General features: G+C 41.2%; 1 protein-coding gene across 1 annotated transcript in view; it reads left to right on the forward strand.

The window, feature by feature from the left end:
- CCDC146 (coiled-coil domain containing 146) overlaps positions 1–16,061 on the forward strand; it is a 41,606-nt gene extending 25,545 nt beyond the window's left edge. The window contains exons 5-13 of the mRNA XM_080972057.1: positions 2,130–2,300; positions 2,774–2,862; positions 2,969–3,133; positions 3,848–4,072; positions 5,660–5,888; positions 9,911–10,039; positions 10,672–10,809; positions 11,560–11,808; positions 15,350–16,061. Of these exons, the coding sequence (XP_080828183.1) occupies positions 2,130–2,300; positions 2,774–2,862; positions 2,969–3,133; positions 3,848–4,072; positions 5,660–5,888; positions 9,911–10,039; positions 10,672–10,809; positions 11,560–11,808; positions 15,350–15,553 (1,599 nt within the window). The 3' untranslated portion in view covers positions 15,554–16,061. The remainder of the gene's footprint in view (positions 1–2,129; positions 2,301–2,773; positions 2,863–2,968; positions 3,134–3,847; positions 4,073–5,659; positions 5,889–9,910; positions 10,040–10,671; positions 10,810–11,559; positions 11,809–15,349) is intronic.
- Positions 16,062–16,555: the final 494 nt, after the last annotated feature.

The following is a 16,555-nucleotide window of genomic DNA, read 5'->3' on the forward strand; positions in this document are numbered from 1 at the left end:
CAACCTGGTCCCTACAGCCCACTAGTGGGTGTTTCAGGATTCTAGGTGGGCGGTAGGGGGTTCTACGGCACAAGCTGAATCCTCCTCCTATTGAGCACTGGTGGGCGGTAAGGAAATTTTACCATCAAGAAAGATGCATTAGTGGGCGGTAGGTATAAAAAGGTTGACTACCCCTGGTTTAAAAGCTCTAATACTGTCATAAATCGCCATGAAATGGGTAAAAATGTTTTAGTACACAGATTGCTGAGGTCACATTGCACCAAATGTGTGATCATCAAAAGAATGTTGTACTGTATGTGTAGTCATTGTGTGTGCCATGCCGTTACAAACAGTTGTAGTTCAGGCATTGTATCAGACTCCTTTTCTTCTTTCAGCTGTATGAAAGCATCCAGTGATCGCTTTTTGGCATCTTTGTGATAAACAAGATATAATGGAGGAAAACTATTGAAATGAAGGGGGGGGACCCTTTTATTCAGTTAAATCTTCATACATGCATAAGGAATCTAGTCAAGCAATCTTCAACAATTCTACAGTTTTAGCCATTCACCCACTCTGCTTCCAGCCTGTGGAGTGTTGTGGGTACAGAAGTTTAAATTTGTGTATTCCCGAGTTTGGATGAGTTTTTATCCAGTTCATTTTACCTTCAAGTGCACAATGCTTTACAATGCAATGCTGTAGGGGGGGACTTATAAAAATGAAATATAGAGTAACAGGAGCATTGCACCATTAATAAACATGGAGTTTGTAAAGTTTATGCTTATGTAATTTCCAAACATCTCCTCACTGAGCTGGTGGAATAGTGGCAGCTTTCTCCATTGACATCTATCACCGGTGCAATTTCTTTACCCTCTCTAAGGAGATTTGAAGAGAACACAGACTGCCAGGGTTTCCTTAACACCCTTTAGAGAAGGATGCTAGCCAGAGTGGGTATAGGAGTAAAATGAAGTTTATCAGAACTGGCAGGATTGCTGTTTAGGAGTACAAGGGGGCAGCTTACAATTGGCATAGCTGCTTACAATAGCAAATAGGGCAGGTGTAGTTGTTGCTTTTTGGTGTTGAGTCCTAGATTTGAAAACCTCTCTCCGTGCGTCATTTCTTTGTAAAAAAAAGTTTGTTTACTGGTTATTAGGTTAAATGTTGTACTAGTTGCAAAGGTAAGATTCAGTGTGGTGTACAGTCATACCTCAGGTTACAGACGCTTCAGGTTGAGTTTTTTCAGGTTGCGGACCGCCGAAACCCAGAAGTACCGGAACAGGTTACTTCTGGGTTTTGGTGGTTGTGCATGCACAGAAGCACTAAATCACGCTTTGCGCATGTGCAGAAGTGCCAAATCGCAACCGCCCATGCGCAGACACACCACTGCAGTTTGCGAATGCTGTGGGTTACAAACGTGCATCCCACACGGATCACATTCGCAACCTGAGCATCCACTGTATTGGATAGAATTTCAGATCAGGGAGGCTCATTTACGGAGTCTGATCCTTCCAATATTAATTGCTCAAGTGGTGCCAACTGTCTAGATAGATACCTGTTTTACTATTTTCCAGTTTGTGATGAAAGCATGCATTGGACTTCAAAGGTGCTTCCTCTCAGCGCCCGTCAGCTGCACCAGCTGTCGGAACTGACTGGACACTGAGGAGTTGTGGCTGGATCCTGAGGCATGGGCACTAGGAGAAGGGGTAGGGTTGGAGGCGGACTTGTAATAAGGGATCAGTGTAGGAGGAGTGAGAGAGAGGTCAGGCTGGTCGAGGGTTGCCTTTTCCTAACCTGTAAGTGTCCTTTTGACAATAAAGACTCAATTCCTCACTCTGGCCATTCCTTGCCTGACAACGCCGTGGCACTAGCTCAGCCAATTTTATCCAAGTGCTTACCTGCCCCCAGGGGGGCCAACTTGAATAAAATATTGGGGGGCCCAAATAAGCGCCGTCCCACATAATTGATCACAAAACAGCACATGCACACCACTTCAATGGCAATACCCATCAACTTGGGGGGGGCAGCCCCCTCAAATATTTTATTTGGGGGGCCAAAAGGACCCCGGCCCCTAGGAGTTGGCTCCTAGACCTGCCCCACACCTGATGTCCCCATCCCCCATAACATTAAAATGGCCTTTGGTGTTTTCAATCTAGAAAACATCAACAGATGCTGAAGTACGAATGCTTGAGCAGTGTATTGCTGAAGAAGACCAACTATTTAAGGCCCAGGAACACTACAGAGAGGAAGTAGACAACTTGATACGTTTGACTCAGATCAAAGCTGATGAGAGGGAGCAAAAATCAAAGGATTTTTTAAAATCCCAGGTAAGAGGAATCCAACAGATGACTAGTTTGATACATCCAATATTTGTACTTGCCTGGAATTAGTAGGGGCCTGTGGTCGCCAGCTTTTATTTGCCGCTTCTAGCGTCAATACTTTAAGAATTAGAAAATGGCACAAAACACACTTTCGAATCCAAACCACTGGCAAGGCTATGTTTACCTGTGATACAATTATTCTTCTTCCCCTTCTGCACCCACATCCCATGGGAAGTCACAAGAATTAGGACTGCGTTGTGAAGCTGGGTAAGTTGATTTTTCTTCCAATGCCTGCTCCTACCGAGATGTTGCTGGTTTGAATGGGTATTATTTGTTAGTGGGGTTTGCACTTTGTGCGTGGGAAATACCTTTTTGAAGAAATGGCATGCTTATGAGTAGTCTTTGTCTAAGTGTTTTTTTCAGAAATGCCTTTGCAACGCTTCCAATTACCAGTCTGTTCACTACTATTTCTTTTGCAGGTACGGCTGCATAATGTTAAAGCAGATATAAAAACAAAAGACTTTGAAGTAAGGGAACATATGAAAAAGCAAAAAGCAATTCAGAGACAGTAAGGAAATTTTGGCAAAGGATTTGATGAAGCGCCTTCTATAGCAGGAGATAGTTAATGCATTAAAACAAGTAACATCTTTCCCTGTAATATTTTTGGTTTGTAGAATGAAAGAATTTGCTAAAATGTATGACATTGTGCGACATGAGAGAAACAAACTGGTCAACCTTTTGCATTGTGCTCGCCAAAAAACAAATGAAATTAAAGAGAGAGTCAAAATGCTAGATAATGAAAAAGAAATCTTAAGGACCAATGCTGTGATTAAAGAGAGGTGAGCACCCACTTAATAATTTATTTGAAGGACAATCATCCTTGTTGTGCTCTAGAACTGGCTTTTATTTCTCACTATGTTGCAAATTATCATTTCTATTTTTATATTTGTTACCTTATTTCATTCTTGATGTCATACAGAAACAAACTTATGTGCATGTGTCATTTCTGGATTAAGTGCTGCAGGCACAAAGTATACACATTTAAATGGCAAGCGGTGAATTTTTTCATAGGAAACAATTAGGGCCAGAGGCGCCAGCTTGCGAAGGTCATTGGGGGTGGCAATGTCGTGATGCCCTGGCATTGCGTATGTGAGCTTTGTGCCTTCCTGCCTAAGCCAGTCTGGATTCAACCTCATGTTTTTATGCTGCATGTAGGCCTCTGATGTAAAATCCATAAATAAACATAATAAATACAATTCATCTTCTCTTAGAAGATTAGCTGACTATTATTCATTATACATATTTATTTTATTTCTACATATTTCATTTCATTTTCCAATCTTCTATTGATAGGGAAGATGAATTTGTAGAAATTTCAGAGAAATACTACTAAAAATAATAATAATGCTTAATATTAATGTTCTTTAGTCTTTCACATATGCTACATAACTAATCCTCAAGAAATCAGGACTGATTGTGCAGTCTAAGGTCATCTAAAAATGTAACTCTGTTTCATTCTCCATTTTATCTTCATTTATTTCCCTTCCATTCAGAAAATTGCAAAAATACCAAATGAAACATGCAAGTAACATTTCGGTCAAAGACAGCATCCAGTGTGATGTTTGCAAAGTTCATCAAACACTCGTGGAGATGAAAGAAAAACGAGAGCAGCAGCTGATGGACGTTGAAAGACTCACCAACTTGCTGACTCGTATCGAGGATGAAATGGTTCAGTTGCGAAAGAAATATGAAAAGGCCGTCCAGCTTCGAAATGAGAGGTAGGGAGCACAGCAAACTTCAAACACTTTGTAGATTTGCTAGTATTTCATTGGAATGATAACTTCTTTTGTGGTCATTAATATTGTGGATATGGAAGCAAACAGATAATTAAAAACTGACTCTTGAAATAAAAATTGTCCACTCCAAAAATATGGTTCAAAAGCTTTACTAACAGAACTTATTCTGAAACAAATACTCAAAACAATTATACTACATCCAAATTGTTGCATGATATCATGGGATTGTCCAAGCACAGGTACAGCATCTTAGAAATATATACAGTGGTGCCCCGCAAGACGAATGCCTCGCAAGACGGAAAACCCGCTAGACGAAAGGGTTTTCCGTTTTTGAGTTGCTTCGCAGGACGAATTCTCCTATGGGCTTGCTTCGCAAGACGAAAATGTCTTGCGAGTCTAGAGATTTTTTTTCCGCTTTTCCCCCCCTTTATCTAATCTGCTAAGCCTTTAATAGCCTTTAATAGCCTTTTAGCAGCTAATCCCCTAAGACTTTAAGCCTTTAATAGCCGCTAAACCGCTAATAGCGCTAATCCGTTAAGCCGCTAATAGGGTTGCTTCGCAAGACGAAAAAACCGCTAGACGAAGACTCTCGCGGAACGGATTAATTTCGTCTTGCGAGGCACCACTGTAACTACACTAAATTAGAGCTGAAAGCAGCTCTGTCTCTCCCACAGCCTGCATTCCAGCCTGAGGCTATATTATCTTAGAAAGAGAATAATTAGCACACGTCCTTCTTTCTTTCAACAAAATAGAGATTTGCAACTGAATACCTTTCTCATGTGATCTAAGTTAAAAACATGACAGAGCTGCAGAGATACCTCAACAGCTAATAATTAACTTGTTAGGCACTCAGAGAGCTTACTTGGCTTCAGTGGAATTTTCCAATGTTAAACCTTGAGCAATACACATACGGAGTTATTTTTCATTTCAATGTACAATTAAACAGTTATACTTAACATCTTGCAGGTTGCTGGAAGTGTAATTTGTTCATTTCTCAGTCCTCTGTTCCTAATTAGTTTGCCTTATTATTTTGCTTGTAAGACTAAAATTTTGAATTGTCCTTTGACTATATTGCTAAAACCACTGAGGCAGTCATTATGGAGCTCCAAACCAAGACAGATACTCAAAAATAATAAGCTGAAATTAGTATCCTCCTTCCTCTTCCTTCTTATCACTAACCTAGTTTAGGCCTCAGTCCTTTTCTCTCTCCCATCTTCTTCCCAGCACACCTTGCTCAAGAAGACACTTTTTTCCTGTCACCTCACACCCAGTTACCCTGGCAACCTTCTGTCTGCCCAGGCCCAAGATTCCTCTTAGATGGGCCACCAACCCCTTTTGTCATGTTAATGCCTCTATCCCAGGCTTGGAAAGGAAGCCTGGGGTTTCCCCCCTGGCCTGCAGTCTTCTCTTCAATACTCCAAATAATCAAAATCCTACCATTTATTAACTTCTAGGGTTTAGGGGTCCCCCCTAGTCTGTAACAAGCACCATGCTTCCTGGATGGACGAGGTGAATAAATTATGTTCTTTACAACCTGCCTATTAAGTCTTCACTTTGGGTTTCTTGTAGTGGAGTTCTGCTCATAGAGCGTGAAGAAGAAGTGTGCATTTTTTACGAAAAAATAAATATTCAGGAAATGATGAGTCGAAATGGTGATACTGAGATTAATGTGATGGATGAAAAGATCCGCTTTCTAAAGCTGAAGCTCACGGAGAAAAAGAGGCAGATTGAGTTGTCCCTGAAAACATTGCCTCTGAAAAGAGGTCTGGATGCAGATCTGGTCGTCCTGCAGATTCAGGTAGGTGCGACAGGAAATATTACCTTTCCATAACCGGATTTCTTATTTTAAGGAGAGAGGAAAGAAAGCCAGGACTATGGAGATGTGAAGTCACTGCAGGCACCTGTAGTTGGCCTGTAGTGGAGAACTTTCCATTTTACAATACTCCTAAATCGCATTAGACCTGATGCAGGAGGCTCCTGGGCCTACAAAATAAGGTCTTAGGATGCTCAAGCGGTAAGCTGGGAGACAGGACTAAGCAGCTGGCAATACAATTTTGCACACCTGGAAGTGATGGTGCATGATGACAGCTATGTCAGTGTGTAGAATGGGGTTATCTAGCAATGGACCACCTGCTGCACTGCTGGCCTGCTGCTGTTATACAAATTAAAGCCCCAAGTCTGCTACGGGGAAAAGATGTTCCATGATGATGTGTGGCTGCTTCCATTTATTCCGGGGGATAAAATGGCTACCCCTATGGACTCATGGGCATATACAGTGTCCCTGGAAAGGAAGAGGCCAAGGCAAATAGGAGTGGGTGAAGCACCTCATGGGGCTTTGGTGGTGCCATAGCAAGGAAGGACTTGTTGAGATCTCCCACCACCACCAGACCACCCTTTCCCCTCCCTTGCTTTAAGAAGCAGGTTGATGGGTCAACTGTTAGCCACCCCTTCACTGTAAGAACCGGAACATCCTTCCCTTCATGTCTAGGCTTATTAATTTTAGTGCTGGAAATAGCAATATGCAGTATTTTGAGATGACTATGGAAACCCCTGCTATGTGCTGAGCAGGTGCTAACAGCTACTGTCCAAAGACACTCACCTGTGGTTATAATTCTCAGATAATAAGTGGGGATGCACAGTTGTCATAAAGTGACAGGAGATAATATGAGGGAGGTTCCTTTACTCTTAGGGGTATTATGTCCTGTCTTCCTGAGATAACTTAACTTCTGATTTTAAGAGCAAACAGCACCCCCCCCCATAACAGTTTCTGTTCATTCTTATTTGGACATTTTAACTTTTGACATGTGGCTGCTATTATGTTCACAGTAGAATAACACTGAGTTACAGCTCTGGGCTCCACTCATTTTGAGAAATTAGTTTCTCCACATCCCCCGAGGAATGCATAAACAATTTGGACAGCCAGAAAAATGACTGAAAAAATTAGGCTGGTTGGAGGGGGAAGAATTGCACTCAACAATTTGGATACCCAGATGAACAGATTTGCATGAGCTAGGTGGGGTAAATGGCAGGATAGTTGCTCTGTTGGGGACGTTCATTCCTGTCATGGAATCAAGGCAGCTTCTGCGAGGGCACCAGAACTACAGGATCAGGACCAGCTGCATATTTCAGGAAGCGCTGGGAGGCAGGTGGCTCAAGGACCACATTTGTCTTATTTTGCTCGTCCATTGTTTGCATTGTTTCTTTTAGGAGAAAAGGTGGGCTAGAAATTTGATAAGCACATCAGCAGGACAGCTGAGAAGGCAGGGTAGACTGGAGACAAATATCTCACATGCCTCAGGGTCAGGAGAGGCTGTGTTGTTGGCAAGAGGGGTGAATGGCTGAAATTCATATGTTGATTCAAAAGCTAAGTATTTGGTTGCAGTTTCTAGCTACATTTGTAAGTATGGTTACAGAGCAAGGCCATAACTTTAAACACAACTTAGGTCAGTCACACTGAACACAGTGAGACTTCCTGCTGAAAGATACACAGTATGTGTTTACAAAGTCAGTACAACAATATGGTCGCTACGGATAGTGAAAAACATCTTCAGGGTTAGATGGCATTTTGATAAAGCCTTTGCACAATGCATTGTGGTTTTCCTGTACTGTGCTATAACTTGTTGTGGAACTGGTGAGTTTCCGCTCTCATCAACCACAGTAGGGAGGAGTCTTTTTGTGTCCTTAGTACAAAGATGATTGCTTCATATACAGCACCACAACCAAGCCCAGCCTTGCGACTAGATCTAGTATAGCATCTAGATCAAGGGAAGTAATAGTGCCACTGTATTCTGCTCTGGTCAGACCTCACCTGGAGTACTGTGTCCAGTTCTGGGCACCACAGTTCAAGAAGGACACTGACAAACTGGAACGTGTCCAGAGGAGGGCAACCAAAATGGTCCAAGGCCTGGAAACGATGCCTTATGAGGAACGGCTAAGGGAGCTGGGAATGTTTAGCCTGGAGAAGAGGAGGTTAAGGGGTGATATGATAGCCATGTTCAAATATATAAAAGGATGTCACATAGGGGAGGGAGAAAGGTTGTTTTCTGCTGCTCCAGAGAAGCGGACACGGAGCAATGGATCCAAACTACAAGAAAGAAGATTCCACCTAAACATTAGGAAGAACTTCCTGACAGTAAGAGCTGTTCGACAGTGGAATTTGCTGCCAAGGAGTGTGGTGGAGTCTCCTTCTTTGGAGGTCTTTAGGCAGAGGCTTGACAACCATATGTCAGGAGTGCTCTGATGGTGTTTCCTGCTTGGCAGGGGGTTGGACTCGATGGCCCTTGTGGTCTCTTCCAACTCTATGATTCTATGATTCTATGACTAGCATTTAATAAGTGACAAGTGACAAATAAGTGACAAAGTGACAAAACAAGCAACTAGCACATTTCATGAACTTCTCTGGACATTTAAGAGAGCAAACAAGTGACCAACATAAATCGTTCGGAGAAGACTTGCTGAAGACTATCACAGAAAGTTCTCCTATTACAAAATGGCAGGAGGCCTGTATAAGTGTCATGCCAAGGGGTCTTGTGGGCTCTGTAGAGTCCTGCCCTACATCCTCAGAGTGGTGCTGTCATGAATATACACTCAGTAGCTTGTCCACACATAGACCAAGGCTAGTGTAAAATTAGCCAGCACTGCAGCAAGGAACCACCAGAAGGGGGAGCATTCTGCTGCTGCTGACTTACGATTAGAATAATAGAATCATAAAGTTGGAATAGACCACAAGATACCACATTAGGGCGAGTATCTCTATGGCTGGTGTCTTCCATTCATTTAAATGGCACTACATAGGAGGATGGGAGAAATTCAATTGAGTTCACATTTAAAGGCAAACGTACCTAAATTCACACTTTCCAAAATAATACACAAACCAAATCACAGCCATCATTTGAAATTCACATTTCTCTGAATTTTGCAATGCAAAGTAATGGTGCATAAAACGCTATACAGTAGTGAAAGTAACCTACAAAAATGCATTATATCAGGGGAAATTGCTTTGCAAAAATGTGCCTTTTAAGATAAATTTGCATTAAAATGCTGGGCTTTAAAAAAATAAATTGCTAACTGATGTGGGAATGTGGAGAACTGAATTTAAGAGTGGAAAAACTAGAAACCGAGAGAAACCAAAATGGTGGGATTTGTCCATCCCTCATCCCTACTTGTACAGCAATGGCTCATGGTAGATCGTATAAAAAAAGGGGTACATTTTGTATAGTGCTGAGCTGCCTACATGACTGCTCAAGGGAACACTCCCCGCATCCTGTTATTTATGAGGTACGGTGGTGGTTTTGTGTTGTTGTTTTTTAAATCATTTCAGAGCACACACTCTGATATTCTGATGTTGATTAACAAGCATTTCTCAGTTTCCAGACATTTCACAATATAACCCAAGTTTTAATGTGTTGGAGAATGTGTAATTGGGTGGGGCAGTTTTACCTTGTTTTTGTGCATCAAAGCGCCCCCACCCCTTTTAAAAGTTCTTTTAGTGTATTAAAGAAACCAAAACCTTCCTTTTTCCTGTGATGCAACCTGACTTCTGAGAACAGGAAGGACTGGATGGTTCAGCTTTGTAAGAGGGGGAAAAAAGAACTCCACAGAGTGAATCACCTGCTGATTGTCCATTTCAGATCAGCAGATGTTTCTATTCCACAGAATAGGGGCTTTTGTGTGTGTGTGGAAATGGAAGTGTAACAGTGCTGAGTTTGGTTTCCCTGGAATAGAGATAGATAGATAGATAGATAGATAGATAGATAGATAGATAACAATTATGGGAGAGTTACCAAACCTATTTGTCACTCTTCTCTCTTTCTTTCTCAGTTTTCACAATGCAAGGACAAGATTAAAAGCCTGGAAAAACTGTTTATAGACCCCAGTGGAGAAAACAGAGCAAGAGCACTACCAGGGAAGGACCTCACTCTAGAAGAGTTGTACCAAAAAATAGATGAGGTAATCACATCATTTGTATGTCCATGAGACTATTGCGGACAAGTGACTACGTTTCACTGTTAACTTGAAGTTGATTGAGAAGGGACATCTTTGAGCAGAACCAGACAATGTGAAAAACAGGTTTCTGCTAAAAACAGCATCCTAATGTTGCCATCTCCCCAGTGCGCTCTATGTAAAAACACTTTATTCTATGTCCTGAAATTGTCACAAGTCCTTTACCCCACCCTACCACCCAGTGATGTTGAACACCAATGGAGAAATGTTCAGCATCACTTATGCCAAGTGACATGGAATACTACATATTGTGGAGGGTAGAGGCAAGAACTTGCTCGAGGATGTTGTTTCAATGTGATGGCCTTCACAATAATTGGTTATTGTTTGATTACTTTTATTAAATTTATATACCACCCTTCATCCAAGTATCGCAGGGAGTTTACAGTCAGAAGAGCAAATTTAATTTTTAATTCAGGTAATTGAAACCCATGAAATTCTCCTGAACCACTGCCAACCAACCCTGAAACACTCTTTTACTTTAGAATATATAATGCATAATCAACTTTATAAAATGGATTTTTGTAGACTTCGTCCCTGATGATTAATTATATACATTAATGAATCTGTTTGCACTATAGTTAGAAATAAAGTTGACACAAAAAGAAGAGAAATTGCTTGAGAAGGACTTTATCTTTGAGCAAGTTGCCCGGCTGACGGACAAAATACATGCCAAGGCTGAAAATGGCAAGGAGGACACATTAATATTGGCAAAAAAGGTAAAGTCATCCACTATCCAGTTCAGATACAGATATCCACACATTTCAACAGCCTTCAACATGTCTGTTGGCTGCTTAAATGGGAGTGGTGGTTACATTTTCTTATTCCAAAATCCAGGTGATTTAACCTCCAATGACTTCTATCTTATTCCTAAGAAATTCTATGAACACAGAATTGTGAGCTGCATATATTGATTTCAATAGATTGAGATTGAAATTGCAACATTAATTCACATCCAGTTGTAATACGAACAGAATTCAAATCCACATCCTTGTCCACATTCTGATGCAGCTAGATTTGCGTAAATACCTTGAGTTGTAAAGGAGTCCTAGTATAAAATTATTTCTCTAGAGAAAAGTGTGGCCCCATATTATTTTTTGCCAAATTGTGCCTAAGCACACAGAAGGGTTAACAAAGCAATCTTAGGTACACAGAAAACATGGGGTGGCTTTTATTTTTGCCAGGGCAGAAAGTTGGAGTGACAGACTTTCCGGGCCCCTCCCCGGGTCAGCCATTGTTGTTTTTAATGTTTTTGTAGGAGGGGAAATAAGTATGCGACTCGAGGGCTGACACAGCTTGTTGGCCTTCCTGGGGACATGTTAGAGTAGCTGGGGACCTTTGGATCCTGCAGCCGTCTGACATGCTCTCAAGATGGATCATTTTCAGTTGCTTCAGATGAGGCAGCAGCAGAGCTTCCTGGCTGCTTTGGGGAACTGGGTATATCATTGTGCTTTTGCTGCTCATTTCAGATGAATGGACTACAAGAGAAAATAAAAAGTACAACCCAAAAAATGATGGCTCTTATTGCAGAGCTGTCTATGAAACAAGCACACGCCATTAAGCTGCAGCAAGAAATGAGAGACAAAGAACAGTTTTTAATGACCATCACCTCCAGGTTGGAAAAAGGTCTCCCACTTCCTAAGGATGTAGAGACTGAGTGGTTAAAGGTGTTGCGTGATGAAGAAGTGTATAAAGCAGCAATGGAAGCCAAAGCAAAAGTGAGTTTCTGCCGGGATACTGCTCTTTGCAAGCTCATTTTGTGTTTTCTCCAATGTGAATTTAAAAAGAGGTTTCGGTAACTTTTTGACATGGACTTCTAGGTGGTAGTCAAAGGCCTACGTTGCATTGGTAGCACCATTCTGACAGAATCTCTACTTGGCTGCATCTTGTAGCCCTTCAGATCCTTAAGCAGCTCTTCAGAGCGGGTCTGCCCAAGAATATCCCACTTTAGGCAAGGTACCTAAGAGATCGTTTGTTGTTGCTGCAGCTCACGTTTATCATTTAAAGTAATTGTTATAGACAGTGCAGGAGGTGCAGGAACTCCCAACTTTTTTTGACTGACAAGCTTAAGTTGTTGAGCTTCTTTCAGGAGGACACAAAAGTTGCTGAACTTTTTCTAGGGAGCTTCCAAAAACACATGGCACGTTGCCTCCCTTAACGAGCTTCTTTCGGAAGAGAAGCAAAGCGCCGAAAACGCGCAACACGCCAACTCCCAATCCATCCCAGTTCCTCCACCAGAAAATGTGCTTTCTGCCTGCAACACCAGGACGATGATGGACACAGATAGGGTCTGCCAGAACGCTCTGGAGAGATGCCAGAACAAAGTTCAGGCTGAAAAAATGCTCCGGTTATAGCATCTCAGTAATAAGAGAACAGCGAGGAGAGAGCCCAAGTTCTGTTGAAGCTGGCAACTCAAAGTATAAGCTGTGGAGTGAGACTACAGCCAGATATATTGTCTCGGAAGAACAGGCTCTTGCAATCTGGTGGCATCTAGATTTTAGAATTTCTACTCCCATCAGTCGCTGCTAGGTCAGCCATGGAAGGCAACTGTAGAACTTAACTTATCAGCCTTGATATTCATATTATTATCATTGCTGAACCCAGATATCAGAGCCGTAGCACTAGAAAGGCTCCTTTACTGAAGCTTGGGGCCAAGCTAGACATAATGTAGATGATTTGTGATAAGGACAGGTACTGTATTGACAATCTTTTTCAACAGTACTAACCGTAGCTTAGAGGAAGGTGACAAATTAGGTTGGAGAAAACAATGCAGTGGAAAAGGGCTAAGTTTTCCCCTCCCCATTCAATTCAGCAGCCAAAACAATGAAAAAATGCACAATAGTACAACTTGCTTGATATCCTTTATATCTTACCTATCTGTTCTCTTGTGTACAATAATTCTACTATTGAAGCACACTAAAGTGCAAAATTTTATTCCGTGTGAACCGAAACACAGAAATCCTCCCGAAATTAACACTTCTCCAAATTTTGCAATTCAGCCAAGTAATGTGTATGAAAATACATTAGGGAAAATAGCTTGGTAAAATGTGTATGTTGGGGAGGATTTGCACTTAAATGCTGATTAATTTTCATAAGGACCTTGATTAAGAAACAACAAAAAAAGATGTGGAATTGTGAAGAACTGAACTTCAGATGGGAAAAATGAGAAACCGAAAAATGACAGGTTTGCTTATCCCTGGTGCACACTAATGTCCTGGTTCTTTTGAAACATATAGCACTCATAACAGCTGTTTTAATTAATAGCCTGCTGGTGGGCCCCGGTCCTTGCAAATCTATTTTCATATATAGATAAGACGACTGAAATCCCTAAAGATTGGGGACTAGCTATAATTGTTCCCATATTTAAAAAGGGCAACCCCTCTGATCCATCTAATTACAGACCAATTAGTCTCCTGAATGTGATCTGTAAACTTTATACAAAATATCTATGCCTAAAATTATGTGAATGGTTAGATCATAATAACTTGCTAGAAACTGAACAAGCAGGGTTTACATCCGGACGTTCCACCATTGATCACTGCTTAGTGTTAGATTACTTTGTCTATAAGTATGCGAAATATTGGAAAAAGTCATTATATGCGGCCTTTGTGGACCTAAAGGCAGCATTTGATTCTGTATCCAGGAGCAGGCTCTGGGCCAAATTGGCCAATATGGGTATTAACAGAAGGTTATTACTTCTGATGATTAAGCTTCATGAGAACAATACCCTCCAGATAAGACTTGCACAGGACGGCAGACTCTCTAGAGAAATCCCAGTCCAAAGAGGAGTTAGACAAGGATGCCTATTAGCCCCATTCCTATTTAACATCTATGTTAACTCCCTGGTCACATGCTGCCGTGAAATTGAAACCCACCCCCCTGTGTTCTCTAACGGCAGAAAAGTACCAGTTTTAATGTATGCGGATGACGCTGTTCTTCTCTCTCAAACCAAAGTGGGTCTGAAACGTGCCTTAGGAAAGTTTAGCGACCAATGTAACACTGAACTGTTAACAATTAACTTTGCCAAAACCAAAATTGTACATTTTAACCGCTCCTTCAGGAAAGATAATTGGAGCGTAAAGGGAAACGCCATTGAACAGACTAAGACCTTCCAATACTTAGGCATTACTTTCTCTTATAATGCCAAATTGTCAACACACTTGACCACATCAGCTATATCAGCAGAAAGAAGTGCAAATGCTATCCTCAGATTATTCAGAAGGAAAGGAGCTGGCTTCCTCCCGATGGCCCTAACAGTCTTTCAGGCAAAATCTTTAGCCCAACTTCTATATGGCTCTCAAATTAGCCCCTCTGCCAACCTTAAGACCCTTGAAACAGTACAATCTAAATTCTTAAGATCATTATTTGCTACCCCTAAGTGTACACCTAATGCAGTCCTAAGGCAAGAGGCAGGACTGCCCAGAGTGGAATTAAAAGTCTGGGAACAAGCAATATCCCTCTGGCTGAAAATCCATTACAATCCTAAGGGTCTATTATCTTGCTTCCTGGCCGCAGTTCCCTATCCTCCTTGGCTTATGCAAATAACTAACAAGATCAAACAAATTGGCCTAAACCCTGAAAATCTTTTTATTGGAACTCTGAACAAGGCAAAAGCTACTATCACTCGGAGACTTTATGATATCGAATTACAACAAGAAGGCGCCCTACTCCCGGAGACGTATAGATGTTTAAAAGCTTGGCCTAATTTTGCAGCTGCCCCTTACTTAACTAACATCACTAACGAAGCCTATAGATGGGCTTTCTCTAGAGCCCGCTTTGAGACAATGCCCTCAGCAGTGCTGTACGGCAAATTCACGCGGGTTCCAATGCATGCGCGTCTCTGCCCTTGTATGTCTAATAAGGTAGAATCTGTCACACACATTCTTCTATCTTGCGAATTTTATAGTGAAGAACGAGTTCAACTTATTTTACCGCTTCTATCAAAATTTATACCCCTTCAATATTATTTGGAATCCTCCCCTGAAATTCTTCGAAAATACCTCCTGGAAGATTCCTCAAGCTCAATATCATATGAGGTGGCTAAATTTTGCACTTTAGTAATTAAGAAGCGTAAATCTCTTCTGTTGAATGGCACACTGCGAAGTTCCCTTGTGTAACCTTTTTTCTTTTCTGAAGTTGTTGCTGATTTCTTGTTGTCTGATCTTGTGGTGTTTAGTGTCACTGGCTTTGGCCGCAATAAAACTTGAAACTTGAAATTAATAGCCTGCATTTAACCAGTTAAAAATTCTGTTTTTACAGCGTGCTACAGAAGAGGAACAATATTCCTTACCAACTTCTGTATTCACCACAGCCGAGCAACGTCCCAATGCCTACATCCCAGATGATGAAAATGTTCTCCCTCTGCCACGGCCCTATGGCGCACTGGCTCCTTTCAAACCAGGCGAGCCTAGTGCAAATATGAGGCATATAAGGAAGCCAGTTGTGAAGCCAATTGAAGTCTAAAGAGACAGAACCTTGCAGAAGTTATAATTCAGGGCCTACTCTTAAGTTCAGAGTCAGAACTCCCCACAATGCCATTACTAGGGCATAACAGACCACACAGTGTTGTTGACAAACATTCCCTAGTGTCACACAACACTTAATGAAATGAATGGTGTTGTACAGTAAGGGATGGCAAATTGTACCCCCTTAAGTATTTTTTATTTAAAAACTATAAAGCAGATTTCCCCATATATTCGTGTTGCAAAAAAAAATCTGTATTTTAAATAATCACAAGTAGTAAATTAGACATAGATCATCATCAGTACAATCCTATTACCTTTATGCAGTTAGTTTCCAAACATTTAAGGCAGTATTTTGAAATGTTTGGAGGCTGCCAAGTAGTTTGTATAAAGTATGGGAGATAAAGCTACCAATCAGTTATTAACATTTACTATCTGTGCCTTCTTGTTTTCTGCAGATGTATGAAGTACTCTTTCTATGCTCAAATAAAAGTAACTGTGAAATAAAATGAGGTGGTTGTGCTTATTTAAATTTGTGATTACATTCCATCCTCTTAATAGGCAAAGAAGATGGTTTGGTAACTTTAGATATCTGCATTATAGGAGCAAGGAAGCATTACCACAAAAATAGGAAAGGAGTAAATTCTTGCACTTAGATAAACAGAAAACCGGTATGTTTTCTAGTGAGGGTGTGCACCAATAGTCAGTTTGGCACTTTGTAAAGCAAACTACCTTAGTTGGAGGCAATTTATTGGTTGCCTGATATAATTGGTCCACCCAAGTCTATTTCATTTACCTTCCCCCATTCACTATTTTGGGGGTGGTTTTCAAAAGATTTCACTGAACCCCTACCCCCAGATGTTTTGCCAGGAGACATGTTTTGAACACTGCAGACATGACAGAGGTGTCCCTGCCTGAGTAACAAAGCTGCTGATTTGTGTAGACAAGTAAGGTCAGACACTCACACTTAAAAGCTTGACCTGTCAAGTCACAATGAATTGCT

Source organism: Podarcis pityusensis (genome assembly GCF_964106645.2).
Source record: "Podarcis pityusensis genome assembly, chromosome: 10".
Classification (NCBI taxonomy): Eukaryota; Metazoa; Chordata; class Lepidosauria; order Squamata; family Lacertidae; genus Podarcis; species Podarcis pityusensis.